We start from the raw sequence: 21,771 nt of genomic DNA on the forward strand, positions 1-21,771 counted from the left end.
CGCATTCAAACCAACTAGTGCTACAAGCTAACATTGCTAATCATTCTTTCATATATCAATCCAAACTTGTTTAACATGACTTAGGGGACTTTGGACAGCTTGCACATCATTTTCACTTAGCAATTTTCCAGTCTTAACTTACCACGACAACAATACGTTTAATAACATTACTTTCACAATTCTTGGAACTGTTTTAGCATCATTTTTATTCTTACAACAGCCCACAAATCATTTCAATTTCAACTTGAATCATTGCACTTCACTTTCACTATATGTTCATAACAACATTCAACATTCAACATACACTAATTCACTTCTAACCTTAAAACAGTCCACGATTTTGGACTGCTTGTATACTTCAACATGATTCGTTTCTTTAACACCTCAATTCACATATTCAATATGCATACAATACCCCATAATGTCCATAACAACAACAATCAAAATATGACACAAAACAGTCCATAAATTCCCCTAAAACAGCCCCCTACACGGCTTCAACACAACTACAACATCTTCATGATTTTCATCCATTTATCCATACTACAACACATTCAATTCATTCCCAATACATGTACAAGAAGATTAAGCATGATTCCATCTAAGTCTAAAACACACGGCCCCCTTCAACTTCAAGAAAAACAGTCCAATACCAACATGCAACACCATATACATTCAATTCATCACAAAACATATGAAAGATTATCAACTCTTACCTTGTCACTCAATCCTTCAATCGGCTAGCCCTTCAAATTCACTTCTTGAATTTCAACACTTGTTCTTGCTATTCCAATAAATGCTTCACGTTACTGTACACCTTCAAAGGGGTTAGATTGCTTGAGAAACTGAATTCTTGATCAACTTGGAGAGCCAAGTTCTGGCCGTGAGCTTCAAGAGCATGCATGGCATGTTTATGGTTTCTTCTTTCCTTGAAACATAATGGTGAATGTGTAGAACACTTTAGGGGTTTAATGGTGAGAAAGAAATGGAAGAGCTGGCCGTTTTTGTTTTGTGGTGGAACAGCCATGGAAGGCCGTGGCTCTCTTTCCTCTTCACTTGGTGAAGATGAGAGCCTTTCTCTCTCTAAGTTCACTTGGTGGGATTGGGAAATGCGTTGTGCATGCTACTTTGGTCAACAAGGAGACCATTTTGCTGCCCAAGAAGGTCTTACACGTTCCCCCAACTAAGCATGGGCAAAAATATGATTTTGTCATGTGTTTGTGGGGCCCACACGGCCACTAGTGAAAAATTTGTGAACATTTAAGTCTTAATACTCAGCCCAACTTGCATCGTCCATATCTCCTTACCCCGATATCATTTTGACGAGAGGTTTGTTGCATTGAAAACTAGACTCGATGAACTTAATTTTAGGCTTTTGAAACATCTTAAAACTCCTCATATACTAGGAGATATGGCTCCTACAATATAAGCTAAAATCGGGTCCGAGATTTTACTGAAGTTGTTCCGATTCATTTCGTTTAACTTCTTATCCTCTTCCAACCTCATGTAACCTCTTATACATACATATACACACTTATATACATCAATAAAAATTCATATACACGTCTCGAAGGGTCCGGAGAATCACAATAACTTTAAACATAACTAGAGAACTCACAAAGCTTTGACGAAACTCCAATCGCAAAAGTATATTCATATCTTTTGTCCATCCTCTATATCATTACTAATAATCTCAAATACTTTAAAAGGTCACTCGCATTACCTCATATACATACTCATAGCGCGATTTCAAATCCTTTAGGTAACCGTGTCACCTTGGGATACTTAAGGAAACCATATATATAACGATATTCTTACTAACTCGATTAACTTTCCTTGAACCTTCTTAACTCATTCTTTCTTGTTTTAATACAAGTAGCACGGATTATTATGGAGTGTAACAGTGGATTCCTGCAGCAACAGCACCTAGAAACCACATTTATGCCAATGCTAACTAGAACTTCATCAACAGGCAGCTTAATCTTCTATAATCTCCATAAGAAAAATGATATCTTGAAAGGGACCCCCTTTATCCACATCTGTTTATACACTGTAGAGATATGGTTTTTTGTCTAAGCAGATACCAGGCACTTGACACAGTAAACTTACCAGAACTAGTCATCATCCACCATGCCTTGTCCCATAAAGTTGAACTTTCCTTCATCAGTAGTTCCTCTTGAATGTGATTAACAATTTCTCCTAGTAGTAGTTGTTGCAACTTATGAAAGTTCCAATCATTTCCATCTAGAAGTTCATAGACATCTTCCACACTCTCATCAATGAGATGATCAGGTAATGTATAGTACAAGGCTCCTAGTTTTGTCTAGTTGTCAAACCAGACATTTGCAGTTCCACTCTTAGTTTCCCACCATATTTCCTGTTCTATGTTGTCTCTTGCTTCTAAAATCATCTTCCAAACCTGTATCCCTCCCTTCTATTGGACATACTAAGGATATTGCTTTTTGCAATATTTGCTCCATAGGTAATTGGCCCATACTGAGTTTGAGGTTCTGAATCTCCACCATAATTTAGCACATAATGCCTTTGACACATCAAACAAGGATCTGAAGCCCAAACCACCCTCCTCCTTAGGAAAACACATTTTAAGCCATGCAGACCAATGTCTAGATTTGATATCTTCTTTATTGATACGCCCCAGAAAATTTCATGTTATAAGGCTGTAGACGGCTTAATGTGAGCTCAAGGAGGAGCAAATATTACAAGTATAAAGGATGAAATTCTACTGTATTATCATGAGGATAGCATGAGTATGATATTTGAAATTCGTACAATATGATTGGAATGATACGTTAAAAGATATATAGCCCTCGTAATCGTAAGCTGAGGTGGGGTCCACATGTCGAGATTTTATAAAGGACATATGAAAAGTTATATGGATAATATATGTGAAGTTGAACATAACTCAAGAAGGACCCTTGAGCCAAATCAAAGTGGAAGCCCTCCAAAAAGATGTTTTTAAGTTACGTTTTCAGGTGATCTGACTTCGGGAGGACATAACCCCATCATTATTTGTGAATTTGGGAAAACTCCTAAAATGAATGTTGTAGATAATTGAAATACCTTTTCAACCATAGGTCGTGGGCCTGCATGTGACGTAGGGATAAAAAGTTATGGATGTTATAAGGCAGAAAGGTCAAGCTGGCAGTGGGCTCGGCCCAACCCGATTCCAAGTCGGGTCAGGCCCACTTCCCTTGCTATTTAAGGGACATTTTCAGCCTTATCTGCCTCATTTTTCATACCAAAGGTCCAGAATATTTTAGATAGAGAGAGAGGAGAGTTAGAGAGAGAAAGTGGAGAATTGATCATGTTCGAGGTCCCGAATTCCGAGGCTCGTGAAGAGTAAAGTGTAGTACAAGTTATTGCCGTCGTTTTACGCTAAAAATTGAACTTGGGGGATGTTGTTTTCCTGGTGGCTGCTCCTATAAGGTATGTTTAAGATTTTAATGATGTTCTTACCCTGATCATTGATAGATTTGACGGGTTAGAATAGAGAAAATGACATTGAAAGTTCGGTTATAATTTTTGGATATCAAATGAATTGGGGGATGTTTTGGTATGATTAAATGGATAGGATTAGTTGGATATTGATATAAAATAATTGTTGATATTGTTGTTGATGTTGTTGATAAGTTGGTGTTCTTATATTTGGGAGAATAAAGTGAATGTAGATATCGTATACATAGCGTATACTGGGTTGTTTTGGTGTTATCTTTGGGAGTTGATGCTTTGAGTTTAAAGAGGATTATATGAGATGGTTGCTGTTGTTGTTGGTTGCTGATTGTGTTGTTAAATTGAATTGGAATTACGGAAGATTTCAGGGAAAATGTTGCCCGAATTTACGGAAGTTAATTACGAGCTTAGAGAAGTATATGAACCTCTTTCAAGTTGTCTACCGTTTCCTTTACCTTGATTGTATATTGGCCAGTGTTTGGAAGCATAATTTAAGCTAATCACGTAAGCGACAAGGTATGTAAGGCAAACCTTTCTTCCTTTGGCATGATTCTTGTGCTATTCATTCTATATGTACTCCATATGATTCCATTCTTAGACGAGTAAGGTCTAAATGTTTCTTGTGATGGCTTATTGATATTGTACTCCTATTCTGTTCCAAAGGGAACACCTATAAGGTGCCAAGTTGAGTTGTGTATATGTTTTTACTAATGATTTCGAGGAAATTAGTTTTATACTAAAGGAAACATAAAGTTTGATTTTCAAAACCACTCCGAAGGGGGTACAATATTTTACTACTTCATTTCATCTACGATTTATGTTTACATTCCATAGTATCATCCCTTTGTATTGATATGATCATTTATTCTTTGAGTAGGGCAATAATATAAAATTGAGTAGAATATAAGTAGTAAGAATTTCATAACAATTCTACCCTCAAACCTGGAAGTATGTCCTCCTAAGTCTAGTGAGATACAAATTTGATAACTTCTTATAAAGACTAAGGCTAATAACTGGATTGTGATGAATTGATTAGTGACTTATGATATGATTTGAAATTGATATTTGTGGATTGAGTTTGTGTTGATATGATGGTGATATTAAGCCGGAAGCGGCTGCCCGAAGAGGTCATCATTATTATGTTAGAAGCGGCCGTCCGAAGGGACTATTGTGATACTAGCCGGAAGCGGCTGTCCGAAGGGACCATTCGGTTAACATGTCGGAAGCGGCATGTGTGTTGGATTGCATTATTTACTTAAAGATTGTTTTGAGACTTCGTGTGCACATTTATGTTTCTTCCAGCGAAGGTTGTAAGTATTGAGTTAGATTGCGATTTCTTCTATCCTAAATCAAATTATGATTATGATTTTTTACCACCTTACATACTCAGTACATTGTCCGTACTGACGTCCTTTTGCCTGGGGACGCTGCGTTCATGTCCGCAGCCCCAGATTGTTTGGCAGGTTAAGTGTATAGCTAGAATGCTTGGACGTCAGCTGGGATTGGCAAGTTCCACCTCATTCTGGAGCTGTGCTGAGTCATGTATAGATATGCATGATTATGGGTATGTCAGGGCCCTGTCCTGACTCATAATGTTCAGTTCACTTCTTAGAGACTTCTGCAGATAGTGTCCTCTGGTATATTTGTCGAGATGTCGACAAAGTGATGTCAGTTGAGTCATTTGTGGATTTTAAAATAGTATGTATTTTAGATGATTTCAATTGGTTTAAAGTACTTTTTTGATTGAAAGTTTTCATAATCGTTATAAAGATAATGATTTCTATTTGGAAAAGTTTCATGTTTTTAAAAGTTTTTGAAATGACAGGTTTTGATAGAGCGAATGTCTAAGGGTTCGCTCGACTCTGATGAGAGTCGGGTGCCCGTCATGCCCAACCATTGTTAGGGTGTGACACTTATTACTCCAGAAAAAATTTAGCAAACATTTGATGTATTTCCTTGATAACACATTTTGGAGGTTTCACTGCAGATAATAAATGTATAGGAACACTTTGAAGAACACTTGATATTAGCACTGCCTTTCCACCAGGTGATAGCAACCTCCCTTTCCAAGCTTGCAGTTTGTCCTTCACCTTTTTGATAAGTTCAGAATAATTTGTTTTCCTCTTCCTAGCATGAGAAATTGGGCACCCTAGGTACACAAAAGGAAATGAAACTCTTGAGAATCCAGTAACTGCTGCTACCTCTTGTACTATGTTCTATGGAACTTTAGCAAACATGTAAAAGGAACTTTTCCTTTTATTTATCAATTGACCAGACACCTTCTCATAATCCTGCAGCACCTTCATGATCATATTTAGTGAATTATTGTCTACTGAGGCAAAGATTATGACATCATCTGCATATGCCAAATGATTGAGATTGGCACTCGATTTTGGCATCCCATAACCTTTAAATTCAGTAACTTCAAACAATGAATGCAAAGCTCTTGTCAAAACCTCTGCAGACAAAATGAACAAAGCAGGTGACAAAGGATCACCCTGCTTGACACCCCTAGTTGAGTGAAAACATCCATGAGGTTGACCATTAACTAGCACTGAGTACCAGTTATTAGCCAATAATCTCCATACTAAGTCCACACTCCTTTCTGCAAACCCCATCCTCCTGAGTACCTTAGTTAAGAATAACCATGATACTCTATTATAGGCCTTAGTCATATCAAGTTTCAAAACTACAGTTGCAGGTTTTCCTCTCAATCTAATTGTCAGTCACAATTTCCTGAGTCAACAGGACATTTTCAATGATGTTCCTCCCTTTAACAAAACTAGATTGATTAGCTTAAATGAGCCTAGGAAGAATATGGTCAATCCTGTCATGTAACACTCTAGATATTATCTTGTTTATGAAGTCACTAAGAATTATTGGCCTCATATCAGAAAATGTCTTAACCTCATTCTTCTTAGGCAGCAATACAAGATTGGTGTGTGTTATAGACTTAGGGAGAGTATGACCCTAAAAATAAGCCTTCACCACCTTATGCACATCAACACTAACTATATCCCAACATGTCTGGTAAAACAGACCTGGTAATCCATCAGGACCACTTGCACTATCCCTAGCTAGTTCAAATACTGCTTGCCTAACTTCTTCAATACTTGGAGTACTGCAAATTAAATCATTATCCTCCTCTGACACCATCTCAGGAATATGATCCAATAATGAAAAATCCTCCTGCTGAGCCTCGTGAGTAAATTGCTTCTGATGAAAAGAAATTTCCTCAGCTGCTAGACTGACTGATCCTTCAATCCAGTTACCATCAGGGTTTTGAATTCTCGTGATCTGAGTTCTCTTCCTTCTACCCTTCACTATATTATGGAAGAATTTTGTATTTCAATACCCTTTTGCAAAGCATTCAAAACCAGCTTCTTGTCTCCAAAATTCCTCCTCATAATGCAAATATTTCTTCAGTTCAGCTTGTGCTCTTTGAAGGATCATTCAATTACCTTCTGTAGGGAATTCCTCAAACAAGTCTTCCTTGATTCTAACTATCTCCTCTCTAATGCTCATTTGCTTGAAAATATCTCCAAAAGTATGTTTACTCCACTGTGATAGAGCAGTTTTCACACTTTTCAATTTCTGCTTAAAAGCCAGAAAAATATCAGCTGGGTCACCTTGCCAATGTTGCCTAACTACATCAGGAAAGTCTGCATGCTCAGTCCAAAACTTCATAAATTTGAAAGGTTTGATAAAAGTCTGAGTTTGATCAGTACAAGACAATAACAAAGGGGCATGATCAGAACCAGTCCTTGACAGGTGGTCAACTTCAATTTGACCAAACCAGCATTGTAACAGATCATTGACAAGCATCCTATCCAGCCTCTTGAAGATGCATTCTCCATCTGTTCTACCATTCCACCATGTAAAAGGGCTACCTTTGAAGTTAACCTCAGACAACTCACAAGAATTGACACAACTAGCAAAATCTTCATATTCCTGAGGGAAAACAGGCAATCCTCCAATCTTTTTTTCTTCATTCAGAATTACATTAAAATCACCAGCTATTAACCTTGGCATTGACATAGTAGCTGATAGATTATACAAACAGTCCCATAAAGTCAATCTTTCAACTTCATCACACTTTGCATACACCATAGTAACCACCATATTTTTATGCACTTCCTGGAAAAGCAGCTTAACAGTAATTTGTTGTGCAGTATCCTCCAAAATTTCTATATCATTGTTTTCATTCACAAAAAACCATATTTTACCATTGCAAATAGCCTTTGCATACTGCATACCAATTTTCCTTCTATATTGATCAATATGTCTAAAATGTTGGAAAGGTTCCATAAAAGCCATCAGGAAGAACTTGTGGTGCCTGTGCAGCATCTGCCATCTGCACTCTATGAAAAGCTTTTTGAGTTCTCACTGATCTAATATTCCAAAAAAGAGCCTTCATCAGCATTTATAACTAGATTTACCAGTACCTCTTTTTGGCATCACCCTTACATGTTGGATTTCCTGAACTACTTGTTTCTTGGCATTTCTTGTACCTTTCACCTGAGATTTAGGTGAAAGGCCTGCTTCTTTTATAATATGATCCAATACAGTAGTAATAGCTTCTTCATCATCCAAGCACCTGATATCTTCTACATTTTTTTCTACTGTATCTGATCCTTCAGCCAATTCTTCAATATTATGAGATACTAGATCATGTAATTCCCTCATAGGAGAATTTTCCCTAATCTTTGTGACCTGTTGATCTTGAGGTATTTCTACTAACTCTTTGCCTTCACTTCTTTCCAGGAGAACATCAGTAACCTGATTTTGAACTTTCAAGTTATTATCTTCCATCAAATCACTTGCTCTACCCACCTCCATCAAAGGTTGTTCATTCACTGATCCTTCCATATCATCCTTTTGTAACTCCTCATTTTGTTGTATTTGAGATTGTGGTGCTCTTTCCTCCTCCATTAGTGCCTCATTATGCAGAACTTCATTACCAACTATTAATGTAGTTGGACTTGTATGTGCATCCTTCTGTTGTACCTGCTCTACTTTTTCACTACTCACCACCACAATAGAATCTTTAGCAACAACTTCATTATCCTTTTGTTGTACCAATACACTTTATGCAGCCTGCTGCTCATTCTTTCCTTTTATTACTCCCTTATCACTATTCTCAATGTTGATCACTTCTTCACTCTGAGCAACACTGTCAACATCGATGACCTCAGTGGTCTGCTTGTCAGCTTGTAAATTATCAAACTTGTTATGAGTAACTATAGCATCAGCCTGTTGACTTTGTTTCTGAGTAGTTTCATCTGAACTTGTTGATCTTGGCTCATCAAAAACTCTATTATCTTTCACAACATTCCAATTTCTAGGATCACCAAGCACTTTGCCACTAGCCAGCAATCTAGCATTAAACCTCCTTCTATTATTATGTTGATTCTTCCTTTTCTTCTCAGGGTTGGGATTCTGAGGAATCTCAGTATGCATCATAGCTTTTCCTCTTCCAGTATTAACATGCATGTCCTATTTAGTAACAACACCGGATGTATTCCCCTTAATCTCATTTATAACCACCTGTTTTTCTTTCTCATTTATAACCACCTGTGTTTCTTTCTCCTGAACATCAGTATTCTTCTCCTCATCATCAACATATGCTAATTCAGGATGTAGATTCCAGCATTCATCTTCACAATGACCTGGTAACTTTCATTCACAACAATACTTTGGCAAATAATTATATCTAATCTTTACCTTATCCGCCCTGATCTCCTGAGTTTTCTCATCTTCAATTTCCATATTCACATAGGAAGGAAGATCAGCCAATAAATCTAACAATACTTTAACTCGCGCACAACTTGGTCTAGTTCTATTCTCAGTTGCTTTATCCAGGTGAAGTGGAATTCCAACAGCAGAAGCGAGTGAGAATAAAGATTCTTGACCAAAGAAAGTTGGCATAAAATCTGGGAAAGAGATCCAAGTAATCACCCTTGACGTTTCTTCATCTATTTTGAACTTAGTATCATAAATTAAAGGCCTCATTTGATAAGAACATCCATCCCTCGACTGTATATAATACGAACCTTTCGAACATAGATTAATAAAGTCCTCCCTGAGAGATAAACGTATCAATACGTGCCTATGCCTAAATAAACCAATTTCACATTGTCCTTTAATCCCACATTGCGCAGGCATTATGGTACGTAGTTCTTCCATTTCATGCCAAACCATAAAGAAACTTACCAATGGCGGCATATTGTAATTTTTGCATTCATTCCATTTGTTCTACTTCATTTTGTTTCCATCGTAATATTGGTACACCATTGCAAAAGGTAACAGTCTTCAACGGAATAGTTGACGTAGGGTTAGGGTTTTGCATGGAGTTCAAAGTGTTTGGTTTAAACAAATCGTTGTATTTGATCTTAGAGGTTTCCGAGTGGGTTGGAATAGTGTCTATGATGGTGGTGGATGTGGTAGCAACCTGGCCAGCCACCAAAGACTGCTGACCAGCGGCCAAAGTGGCCATCTTCTCGTAGGGACGGCTAAGTTAGGGTTTGCATGTAGGGTTTAGGAGAGAGAAGAGAGCTTTTTTTTATTTATTTAAATTTTGTTTGGTTAGATCCCTTTGAATTATCTTTAATTTTCTTTTTCCTCAATATAAAAGATCAGTCCAATTCGAATCCAACTAGTTCAACTGCAAATTCTGTTTTGCATAATTTCCAGATCTCTATATTATTTCAAAACTGATAACAGTCCAACCTAAAAGCTTATACATAACCACGCATGTCTTTCCTCTAACAAACTCCCTAGAAATTGAAAGTTCAAGAAGGCACTTTTTTTATTTAGTATTTTGTCAAAAGATTTTTTTTACCTCTGACAAAACAAGTTACAATTCTCTATCCAAACCTAACAAAACCAAAGTTACTGAACCGAATAAACAGAAACCGAAATGAAAAAAGGCTAACCATACTGAATTTAATTAAGTATTGCTATTGGTATAGCATTTTAACAAATTGAATACCAAAAATAACAAACCGAAGTATCTATAAACCGTGCCATAACGACCGACGAACAGCCCTAGCTGAAACATATCTGCCTGCTCAAATCCAGGGTGTATTTCCGGCATAAGCTAAGTCATTAAAGCCTATATACATACAACTACTGAATGTGCTGAATTCGAAACACTTTAATGGCCTTCCCCAACATATGCCATCAAAGGATCACATTATTAGCCATAAGACTAGCGTATGGAACATTCAGCGCGCAACAACTGAAGAGGTGTGACAAATAAAAAGCGCGTCCATGGCCAACCACCCTCCCTCTGTAGTCTAGACGTAGTATATCATGCCAACTTCAATGAGACTAATGTGAGGAATATTAAGTGCCACAGCAGGACCCCTACAGTTCTTGCGCAGAAACGAATATCCAATGTCAATAACAAGTTTCTTCAGGAAAGAAGCTGATCTCCTTGCCTTCACGTAAGAGTGTCCCATTATATATGCAACCCCTGCCTCTTTTGCCTGAATTAGATCTGAAAGCTCATCCCTAACAGCTGGATCCATGCCAGGGTTTTCTGGCAAGCGAAACCTTACTCGGCGCCTCCTCATCTGTGGGTTCTCATCATCACAAACAGATCTTAGACTTTGGAGGGTTAAAGATTTGCTGCTCTGAATGGAATTACTAATACCAAAATCCTCCTCTGAGACGAGTAACGTTGAGCCTGACTGTACACTTCTCGTGCTTATAACTGCCATCCTCCCGTCAAATGATGGACTCTCAGAGCTTGAGAGTTGTGGTTCCACAGCTTCCATTTGGATGAACTCTGCTATACTCTGGATGAGAAGGTCCTCAAAGTTCCCATCATCTCGCTGTATGTCCTTGTAACCATATCTGACAATGCAACGGTACATGCGATAGGGTCTTGGGCAAATGCGACCAATGAGGAAGCGCTCCTCAGGTGAGACGAATGGTACTGGAACAGATTTGACACATACAAACACCAGCACATTGTGAAATGCAGGGAGGTTTGTAACGAAGTGAGAGAAGATGGATGGAACTCCTGTTGCCAATTCAGAGTATATCAACCCTATCCCTGGCACACGAACGATACCAAGGCTGGGGCCCAAGCCAAGGAGCCATTTCAATGGAACTTTATTGTGCAGATCAAAATTGTACTTCTTGCGAGTTCCATAGTGCCAGACAAACATGATAGTCAAGAAGGCCAAAGAGAGCACAAGGGAGACCCATCCTCCCTGTGGAATCTTAATGAATGCAGAAGACAGGTAGACGCCTTCGATGAGCCAGAATAAAAGGAGAAAGGAAGTGGCAAGTAATACACTTCTTTGCCAGACAAAGATTATGACAAGCGCCATGAGAAATGTCGTGATAAACATAACTGTCATGCAAGCTAGGCCTGAAAGAAACATAAATTCATGAGAGAACTAAACGGAGAATTCTGAAACTGAATCAAAAGAAAGCTTGAACAAAAACAGCAACATGAATTATTCGCAAAATCTGCAGTAATCGTGTTGTCAAAGGTGCGCTTAAAGCGCGCTTAAAGCACGCTTAAGCCCTGAAGCGAGGCTCAAACATGTTGAGCGCTTCGCCTCGCTTTATGTGAGCTTCAGTGTCATCATCAAGGCTCTAAGACATACTTTTCGTTGTCAATAACCCTCTATTGAAGAGGTGACACTAGATAATTGATATTTCATTTTATCATAATGTTTTTACATTTTCTTTGCCCGTATATTGGTAATTCATGTTTATTATTATTAGTCTTGGAGTAACCATATATTTCTACTATATTAGAAGCACCGGATGGTGCACTTTTCGTCGTCCGTTTGTGGGCCCAAAATAATTGTGGGCCCACATATTAAACACAAACCATCCACTATTAAAAAAAAAAAGTGTGGTCCCCATATTAAACACAAACCAACCAATATAAAAAAAGAAAAAAAAAAGAAAAAAAAGTGGAACCCACCATCTCCAAATTCACGGAAAAAAAAAAGTGGACCCCATATTAACAAAATCAAGCAATATAAAAAAAAGTGAATCCCATATTAAAAAAACAAACAATGTCAAAAAAAAACGTGCAGACTTTGTATTCGTAGCAAACACTAATATAATAAAGTTTTGGATACGGAGCACAAACTATAATGTTATATTAATCGTGTTTTGAACAGTAAAAAAAAAAGTAGAAAAAGGTGGAACCCGCCATCTCCAAACTCACGGGGAAAAAAAAGTGGGCCCCATATTAACAAAATCAAGCAACATAAAAAAAAAGTGAATCGCATATTAAAAAAACAAACAATGTCAAAAAAAAAAAAAAACGTGCAGACTTTGTATTCGTAGCAAACACTAATAAATAAAGTTTTAGATACGGAGCACAAACTACAATGTTAATTGTGGGCCCACATATTAAACACAAACCAACCAATATTAAAAAAAAAAAAAAGTAAAATAAGTGGAACCCACCATCTCCAAACTCAAGGGAAAAAAAAAGTGGACCCCATATTAACAAAATCAAGCAATATAAAAAAAAAGTGAATCCCATATTAAAAAAACAAACAATGTCAAAAAAAAAAAACCGTGCAGACTTTGTACTCGTAGCAAACACTAATATAATAAAGTTTTATATACGGAGCACAAACTACAATGTTATATTAATCGTGTTTTGAACATTAAAAAAAAAAAAGTGGAACCCACTATCTCTAAACTCACGGGGAAAAAAAAGTGAACCCCATATTAACAAAATCAGGCAATATAAAAAAAAAAGTGAATCCCGTATTAAAAAAACAAACAATGTCAAAAAAAAAAACGTGCAGACTTTGTATTCATAGCAAAAACTAATATAATAAAGTTTTAGATACGGAGCACAAACTACAATATTATATTAATCGTGTTTTGAACATAGTAGGGCACTTTTTCGTCGTCCGTTTGTGGGCCCAAAAAAAAATGTGGGCCCACATATTAAACACAAACCAACCAATATTAAAAAAAAAAAATAAGAGGTAAAAAAAGTAGAACCCACCATCTCCAAACTCACGGAGAAAAAAAAAGGAGACCCATATTAACAAAATCAAGCAATATAAAAAAAAAGTGAATCCCATATTAAAAAAAAAACAATGTCAAAAAAAAAAAAAACGTGCAGACTTTGTATTCGTAGCAAACACTAATATAATAAAGTTATATATACGGAGCACAAACTATAATATATACGGAGCACAAACAAATACACAATCATGAAAACTAATCAGGTATAACAGAAACATTTGGCAAATAGAATTACTTGTGAACATTCAGGCACAATAGACGTCTTAATGTTGGATTTGTCACAGTCCATTTCTATATATGCATACTAATAAATATAATACTACCACAGATGTTGCAGATGCATAAGAAAAATTCAGTTACTTTTGAAGGTGATATAATTAGGATAGTTGCAGAGATCATATAATGGGGATTACTCTACTTTCTATGGGAATGAAATGTAAGAAGGCAATGTCATGCAATAGAATTTGAGAATTAGAATATAGATTATCCAAAGACTAGTAGGCTTACCATATGCATTTCCAATTAAAGTGGTGTCCTGAAACCCAACAGCCACAGCAAGGGTCAAAATCATTAGGATCCAATTTATTTCTGGGACATAGATCTGCCCTTTAATATGCTTTGACGTGTGGACAATCTTGACTCGTGGGAAGCAACCCAGTGCATTACATTGCTTCACAATGGAGAATGTAGCAGTGATTACGGCCTGACTGCCCACAATGGCTGAAAGAGTAGCAATAACAAAGACAGGCCAATATACACTGTCTACAAGAGAAGCAAAGAGCAGCAGTTTAGAAGGATTATTTAAATTTATCAACAATCTTGAGAATAATCAGACTAATAACTGAAAAGAGAACCAACCGGGTACTGAATCATAGAAACTGTTTGGAATTGAGTCAATGTTTTTGGACAGAAAAGCAGCTTGACCCATGTACTGTACCACCAAGCAAGGGTATACAAAAAATGGAAATGCAATCTGCATAAGGAAAATAAATTTCAGTCAACAAGAGTTCCTCGAATCCAAGAACTCAACTAGATATTGAAAGAATTATGCAATATAATCTGCCAGCCACTAGGACGGTCCGTGGAATAAGAACCATTTGGCTCCAATGTCCGTGTTGCTCTATATGTTTCCACTCACAATGGATTCCAAATATTTTATTTTTAGTAGTAATTAATATGATTTTAAAATCTTAGGACCCGTTTGGCCATGAGAATTATTCACTTTTTCCCAGAGATTTTTTTCACTTTTTTCACTTTATGGTGTTTGGCCATAAAATTACCAAATACAACTTAACTTGAAGTTCTCTTTGGAATTTGATAAAAAACCAAAACCTTGTTTTTCACTTCTTCCATTTTCTGTTTTGGACCATTACTTTTGTTTTTCTATTTTCAATTTTACCCTAAAAGTTCATACAACTTTTTTCACTAGTCAGAGGCAACTTATGTTGCTCAGTTGCTCTCCACTCCAACAACATTCAACATCATGTGCTAAAAAGCCTCTAAAAGAAAAGAAGCAGGTGGGAATTTTGCAACAAAGCCATATTTAGAGATGCTATATTTTCAGTTGCAGCCTTTTGATGGAAAGAAACCATCAGTTTTGAGCACTCCATAAGCTGATCTCGAGTATAGTTGCTATATTTTTCGCACTGGTTATGTTTATTAATTGCTTTGGGTGGTTTTGCTGGTTTTTAGAAATTGGGGGGGATAAATCATATTTCATGTTTTTTAGAAAAAGTACATTTCAACAACCAAATATTAATTTCAAAAAACTATGGCCAAACACAACTCCAACTTCAAAAATTCCAAAAAAGTGGAAAAAAAAATTGGTTTCTATGGCCAAACGCCTACTTAGGCTCAGTATTCTTCAAAGCTACTTCAGATGGATTGCAAAATTTCTTAAATTATGTTGTCTAAGTTCCTCTATGCTTAAAAGAAAATGTAATACTACAACAAAATCAGAGTCTTCATAGTTGAAAACCCTATTTATTTAAAACAGAATGGATTGGAATCTTATATTCCCAAATCGTTGTGATGACTTATAACCCCTTGTATAGATGCACCTAAAACACATTCTACCTTTTGCTGCATAATCCAACTAGTTCACTCTGCATTCAGGATCTTCCAGAAAAAAAATTATTTGCTAGGCTAAATAGAGAATTAGAGCAGAACAGTCTCCCAGAAGGATAATTTAATGTGTTTGTTGCTGCAATATGCTTGACTTACCCTCATTGAGGAGGCAGTGAAATGACCAAGATCTGCAAACATTGCTTCAGTACCTGATGGTAGAAACATGAATTACAAACCGGATTCTAACTCTAGGAGATTTTAATATCATCTCCTTCATCAAATAGTAAGACGATCCACGAAAAGGTTGCTATGAGGAATACTTGAATAAAGAATTACTGAATTACAGCCAATATATGTATCGTACCTGCAATTGAGAGGAGGACACCTCCTAGAGAAATCCAACCATCTTTCCCAGTTTCCTTAAAGAACTTGATGATATAATATGGAGAAAGAGCAGACACAATTTTGGGATTCCAAAACATTGTATTATACAGCCCAATGACAAAAATACATATCAACCAAATAGTCACTATAGGAGCAAACAAGAATCCAACCCTGTTGGTTCCAAAATGCTGCAGGGCAAACAGGCCAATCAATATTATGCAAGAGAGAAGTAGCACACCACCTACAAAGAAAGATGCATGAACGGTCAATACCTCAGACTGAAGTAAGATGTGGACTACTTTAAAAAGTCTTCATTTTTTGCAAAGGGGCACATAAAAGTATACCTACCATGAGATAAGTGTTCAGTAGAGGCCTGGATCCCCGACATTGATGATATAACTGCCAAAGAAAAGCATTCATAGTTAGAAGATATAATTAAATTCAACTGCGAGTTCAATGACTTCAAGCATCCACTTTGTGGGATAATTTTTTATAGGATATCTGATGGCACCACGTGCAGAATAAGGTGCCACTTATAATATTGCAAAAGTTGAAAATCACTATCTAACATTTTATGGAAGCAACTTTAAAACAAACTTCTTGAATGCAAATTCGAAAGGCAGCCGGCTAAATACCATATAAGGAGGCATCTATTGTTAGTATCGCCTACCTGACATTGCAGGAGTCAGAACACCATCTCCTATGACCATACAAGCACCTAACAATACAACAATAAGCAGTACTGTTCGTGACTTCTTATGCTTCTCAAGAAATCTCTTCAATGGTAAACATGATGTTGACTGCCCGGAGAAGCCATATTTGTAAGCCGATAGCTCCTCATCTGCTGCCTGTTGGTTGGGAAGTAGACTAAACTTTGCATGTCTACACAGCAGAGAATAAAGAGCGAATGTACCACCTAAGGTATTTGGTCAAACATCATCAGGTATTAGTATTGTTCCATAAGTATTGATCAATTTAGAGTCCTTTCAAACATACCTTCGCCATTATCATCTGCACTTAATACAATGAATACATATTTGAGCAAAGGAATGAGTGTTATTGTCCAGAAGATCAGTGAAAATGCACCAAATATTGCTTCTGAAGTCTGATAATTTTGCAACTTCCCCACAAAGATACTCCTATAGACGTAAAGCGGAGAAGTGCTCAGATCTCCATACACCACCCCCAGACTTTGGTAAGCCAATAGTAGATTACTGGAAATCAGCGCAAACTGCAAGGCCAAAATATCCAAGGCATGAGCTGGAGCTGGTCTCCTACACAATCAGCAGCTAGAGAAAAGTACATATCCAATGGAACTCCCTCATTTTCCCCCAAAAGAATATAAGTCCAGAAAATATATGTGCCATGGAGATCTAGAGGCAGATTATTACGGATGCAAACACAAGAAACGTCTTCAAGCATAGTATATATTACTAGTAGATATAATGGAAATCTCATGGCCTGAATATTCTGGAGAAGGAATACGAGGCAGTATTCAGTTCAGGGAAAGGTTTTCAGCTTCTTATTTTTCTAAGTAAATTCTCAATTTTAAGGTTTCCTTTCTCGCCTTCATTTTCCATTAAGTTTGTCAGTTCCAAGTTTTCCCAACATAGGTTGTTTAAATTATAATTCTAAGGAAACACATAAAAGCAAAAAGAATAAATAATGGTCCCACTGCTGAAGCTGCATTTTTGTGACAAGGGCGCTTAAAGATTGCTGCCACCTGAATGTGTTTATGAAGGAAATGGTGCAAATTAAGCTTGCTGACTCAGTTGTTTGCTTGAGGTATGTCATATTTTTGAAGCTTGTGTGCAGAGGCATGGTTAGTGATGAGGCTAGCAACAATTTTTTTATTTTTTTTTTGGTTGGATAGAGTTACATGATGACAGAAGAAGAGACATGGACTGGCGGGAAACCAAAATGGAATCTGTATTTTTGCGGTGCTATTAATGTATGGAAACTGGTAAGCATCGTACCAAGCCTATCATGCAGTTACTTGTTGGGAAACACCAAGAAGAGCCTGAGGTTAATTAAGACTAGGACTCAAATTGGAGAGGTCTGTCGAAGACAGTATCCTACTTTTCGGAAGTATGCCAAACTTTCCTTCTTTTTTTTTGTTTTTTTTTGAAACTGGTAATAACTTTCCTTCTTTTAATAAGAAGCACAGAAAAATGGAGGATATTTTCTCCTTTTAGGAAGTCAGTTGAGCAAAAACTTCAACAAGAAAAGCACCAGTAAGTAAATGAAGTCCATTCCACTATAAGCATACTCTTCATTGTTCCTCTCTGGATCAGTTCAAACTATTTCATGTGGAAGGGAAAGAATATCCTTAGTTCAAACTGAGTGAGGCTTTAGAAGCTTGTTTTGATGGTCTTAGTTATAATGTAGGAACCTATGTTTAATATTTGTTTAATACATGTGAAGCAATATACAAATATCATAATATACTAAAAAAGTCAAGAGATAAGACTCCAGCTATTTGGGATATTGGAAAGATCTTATTTGTCCCAACCTACTTCTCCTCCTCCTTTCTTCAAGTACTAGAGCTGCAACGATTGAATTATCTTTCATAAAAGTTATCAACATTAAATACAAGGAGAAATGAAATCTAAATCTCTCTGGAAAAAGGAAAAACTGTATGTTGATCTTGTGGTAGTCCTTCTACTTGATAAACGCACTATTGCTGTGAAGACTTCAATTTTTCCTATAAAGGCCGAGGGTTCTTCAGTTGATGCATGATAAATTGATAGGAAATGAACTACTTAGGGGCAATTTGTTGAGAAGGAAGAGCAGAAACTAAAGGCAGCAAAGACCAAGTGGAAAATATTTTATAGGATTGAGCAACCTGCAAATCTTTCAGTAAAAGGTGTTTCAACCCTTAATTTTGTTTAATTTAAAAGCTCTATACGGTGGTGGAAGAGAATACTTCTTCCTTAGCCAACTGTTAAAACTTAGCATAGTATCGAACCTAAATGCAACCTACAAACATTAAGCTAATAATTTCTTTATTACAATAAATTAGTCAAAGTGACACCTTAATGTCCATGGAAGCAAGCATGCTATAAATTGTATTTGAGGCATAGTAGCCTCTTTTTAATCCAAGTCCCGTAGAAGCGCCCATCACACGCAACCCTAACTTTTCATGAATAATGGAACGCATTGAAGAAAACAGTTTCTCTTCATGCTAGTTTCATTTTTTATTAGCCAATAAACAACAAATTAGTGCAAAAGAAGTTCAGCTGCAGCTTAGGATATTATTAACTTTCTTCAACAGCAGGGCTCAATATGTTTCACATGTATAAGCTTGTAACAGTTTAGTGAATTTCAGAAGAGAGTGAAGCCACATACTTGTACACATACAATATCAAAAGGCATAAATATGTAAGCCTGGTGAAAGTATAATGAAAATATTTTCCACCTTGGAAGCCAATGTCCCTTTTTGTTCTGCAGCAGTGGGAGGTGGTTGCTCCCTGGTGTCCCGCTCATGATCAATATCTACTTGATGCATTTATCTGTCATATATTTTAGATTACTGACTTTAATTGGACCAACCAAAAAGTAAATAACAGACAAAATGGGCAAAATAAGCTGGCACAGATTGATGCAAAGAAATAAGAGTAAACAGTCAGCAACATTAAAAATTTTAAATGATCATATCTCTGTCTGGACAACAATTACAGATGAAGACGGAAAAAAGTTTTTTGAAGTTGAAGCTGGAATAAGTTTGTGGAAGTTGAAAGTGTCTTTGGATTGTTGTATAGGCATTTCGACGATATTTGAGTTGAAGTTGGAAAAAAAAAAGAGATTTGAAGTTAAAGTTGAAAAAGAGTCTGTGAAAATTGAAGCCCGCATGGACATAACTTCACTTGAAAAGAATTTGTGAGTGAAAACCAGTATTTAACTTGGAATACATCCCCTCTTTTATCGGTATTTAACTCGAAACACACCTTCAATGACTATTTCAATATTTCACTTGAATTGCAAATAATATTTCACCAATTACCCAAGATTGCCAAAGTAGTAAATAAGCCCACAGTTTTGAATATTGAAGTTCGGTATTTACAATGACTGTATCGATGGCTAAACTAGCCCATAGTTCATTAAGAAAAGAGTTTGTGGGAGTTGAAGATCTGTGAATGGAAAAAAAAAAAACTTTTCTTTTTTTTTTTTTTTCTTGAATGGAAGTTGAAGATTTGAAAGAAAAAAAATAATTCGGAACAACTTCAAACCATAATTTCAGAAACTTAAAGTTCAAAATTTTTTTGCTTAAAAAACTCAAAGAAAAACCAACTTCATAAAATTATTGACATGTGAAGTTCAGATTCCACAAACAACGCCACCAGTACTCAATATTTGGAAGCATTACTAACTAAAAAGTAAAAACAAATAAGAGAAGAAAAAATAAGCTGAAAGATAAGCCATTTACTCATCGCAAAGCAACAAAAGTCAACACTCAACCCAAGCCATTTGATGGGCAAACTCATACGTCAAGAATCTTAATAATATGTAAACCCACTGGGAATCCCCATTATAAGAAAAAACATATGATGCTTCATTTTAAAAAAAATTGTCGTTCAAGATAGAGTGATCAACTAAAACATAATAACTGTGATCCTTTTGCAGATTTGATGAACAGAAACCAATAAAGTTGTAAGCTCCAAAAATCTCACTGATTTATTCGTAAATGAGATAAAAACAGAAATAGCCACCAAATTATCTTATGTAATTTACAAAAGTTCTTTAAACAAATATGAAGTACTCCCTCCGTCCCAAAATAGGTATCATCTTAGGAAAAAATAATTGTTCAAAAACAACAGTCGCTTTAGGAATTCAAGACAAAAATTACTTAGTATTTTTCCCAACTATACCCTCATATTGAACATCTACTTCTTCTTAATAAACTCAATTCTCAAGAAACATTTAATAGTTAGAATAAGGGTAATTTAGTAAAATACACATTGTATTTATTGATGTTTTTAGTGGGCGTGAAATGAGCAAAATGGACACTTATTTTAGGATGGATGGAGTATAAACAGATAGCAACGGAGCAGTGAAACAGTATAAAGCAGTACAAACTAGTATTAATCTTCTGTTATGTTCTTCTAATGGATGAGATAGTCGCAATTCAGCAACTAAATTAGCAATCTTTGAAAACGCAACAACAAAGTCAACTTAGAGATCGCATTTCCAAAAATAGTAAGTAAATAAAGATTCAGAGAAAGAAGGAAACCTTTTCCGTCAATGGTACAATGAAGGCGGAGACCGGCGAATCGGTTTCGGGTTCGGGTTCGGATCCGGATCGGGTTCAGTCCTTGGTGGTTTGTAGGATTGCTAGAGTTGGACGATATGCTAACATTATTGCTCTTCTCTTCCACCAATTCATGTGATAACGTACTAAAACCACCAATTTGTAATTTGTCCCTACCCCCATTTTTCTATTCCCAATCACACTTCCTCACACTTTAAAATCTTTTCTTTTTTTTTTTACTCCCGCAATCCTAATTTATGTGCCACTTTTACCACTAATTTTTGAAGTTAAATTAGATTAAATTAATTTAATAATTTTAATATTAAAATTTATAAAAGGAAAAGTAATATAAATTAATTCCTTTATTTTAATTTATGTGAACCTATTACTATTTAGGGAGTTTACGAGATGGTTCTTTGATCACATTATTCTTATATTTATTATAAATTGAATTATAAATTATCTTGACTTATAATATTTTTTACGCAGTTTCTAAATATATAAATTTTATTTTTATAAACTTGAAACTTCAATGTCAAAACTTACGGTTAAAGTTATAAAGTTTGACTCTCGTACTC

At 36.2% G+C, this 21,771-nt stretch overlaps 1 protein-coding gene across 3 annotated transcripts; it reads right to left on the reverse strand.

Annotated features, from left to right (window-relative positions):
* Positions 1-10,391: 10,391 nt before the first annotated feature.
* On the reverse strand, positions 10,392-21,379 carry LOC132636229 (potassium transporter 4-like). 3 transcript variants are annotated; one of them, XM_060352973.1, is made up of 10 exons: positions 21,176-21,379; positions 19,364-19,457; positions 16,942-17,176; positions 16,616-16,861; positions 16,294-16,344; positions 15,926-16,186; positions 15,718-15,770; positions 14,353-14,467; positions 14,002-14,256; positions 10,392-11,854 (listed from the first exon to the last, which is right to left on the reverse strand). In XM_060352973.1, the coding sequence occupies exons 2-10, from the start codon at positions 19,451-19,453 to the stop codon at positions 10,770-10,772; spliced, it is 2,391 nt and encodes a 796-aa protein (XP_060208956.1). In that variant the 5' UTR covers positions 19,454-19,457; positions 21,176-21,379; the 3' UTR covers positions 10,392-10,769. The 3 variants fall into 3 exon arrangements, with proteins under 3 accessions (XP_060208956.1, XP_060208955.1, XP_060208957.1); XM_060352972.1 differs by having other exon boundaries at positions 16,942-17,219; XM_060352974.1 differs by lacking the exon at positions 21,176-21,379 and adding an exon at positions 20,372-20,394.
* Between the last annotated feature and the right edge of the window lie 392 nt (positions 21,380-21,771).

This window comes from Lycium barbarum, chromosome 4 (assembly GCF_019175385.1).
Source record: "Lycium barbarum isolate Lr01 chromosome 4, ASM1917538v2, whole genome shotgun sequence".
NCBI classification, from domain to species: domain Eukaryota; kingdom Viridiplantae; phylum Streptophyta; class Magnoliopsida; order Solanales; family Solanaceae; genus Lycium; species Lycium barbarum.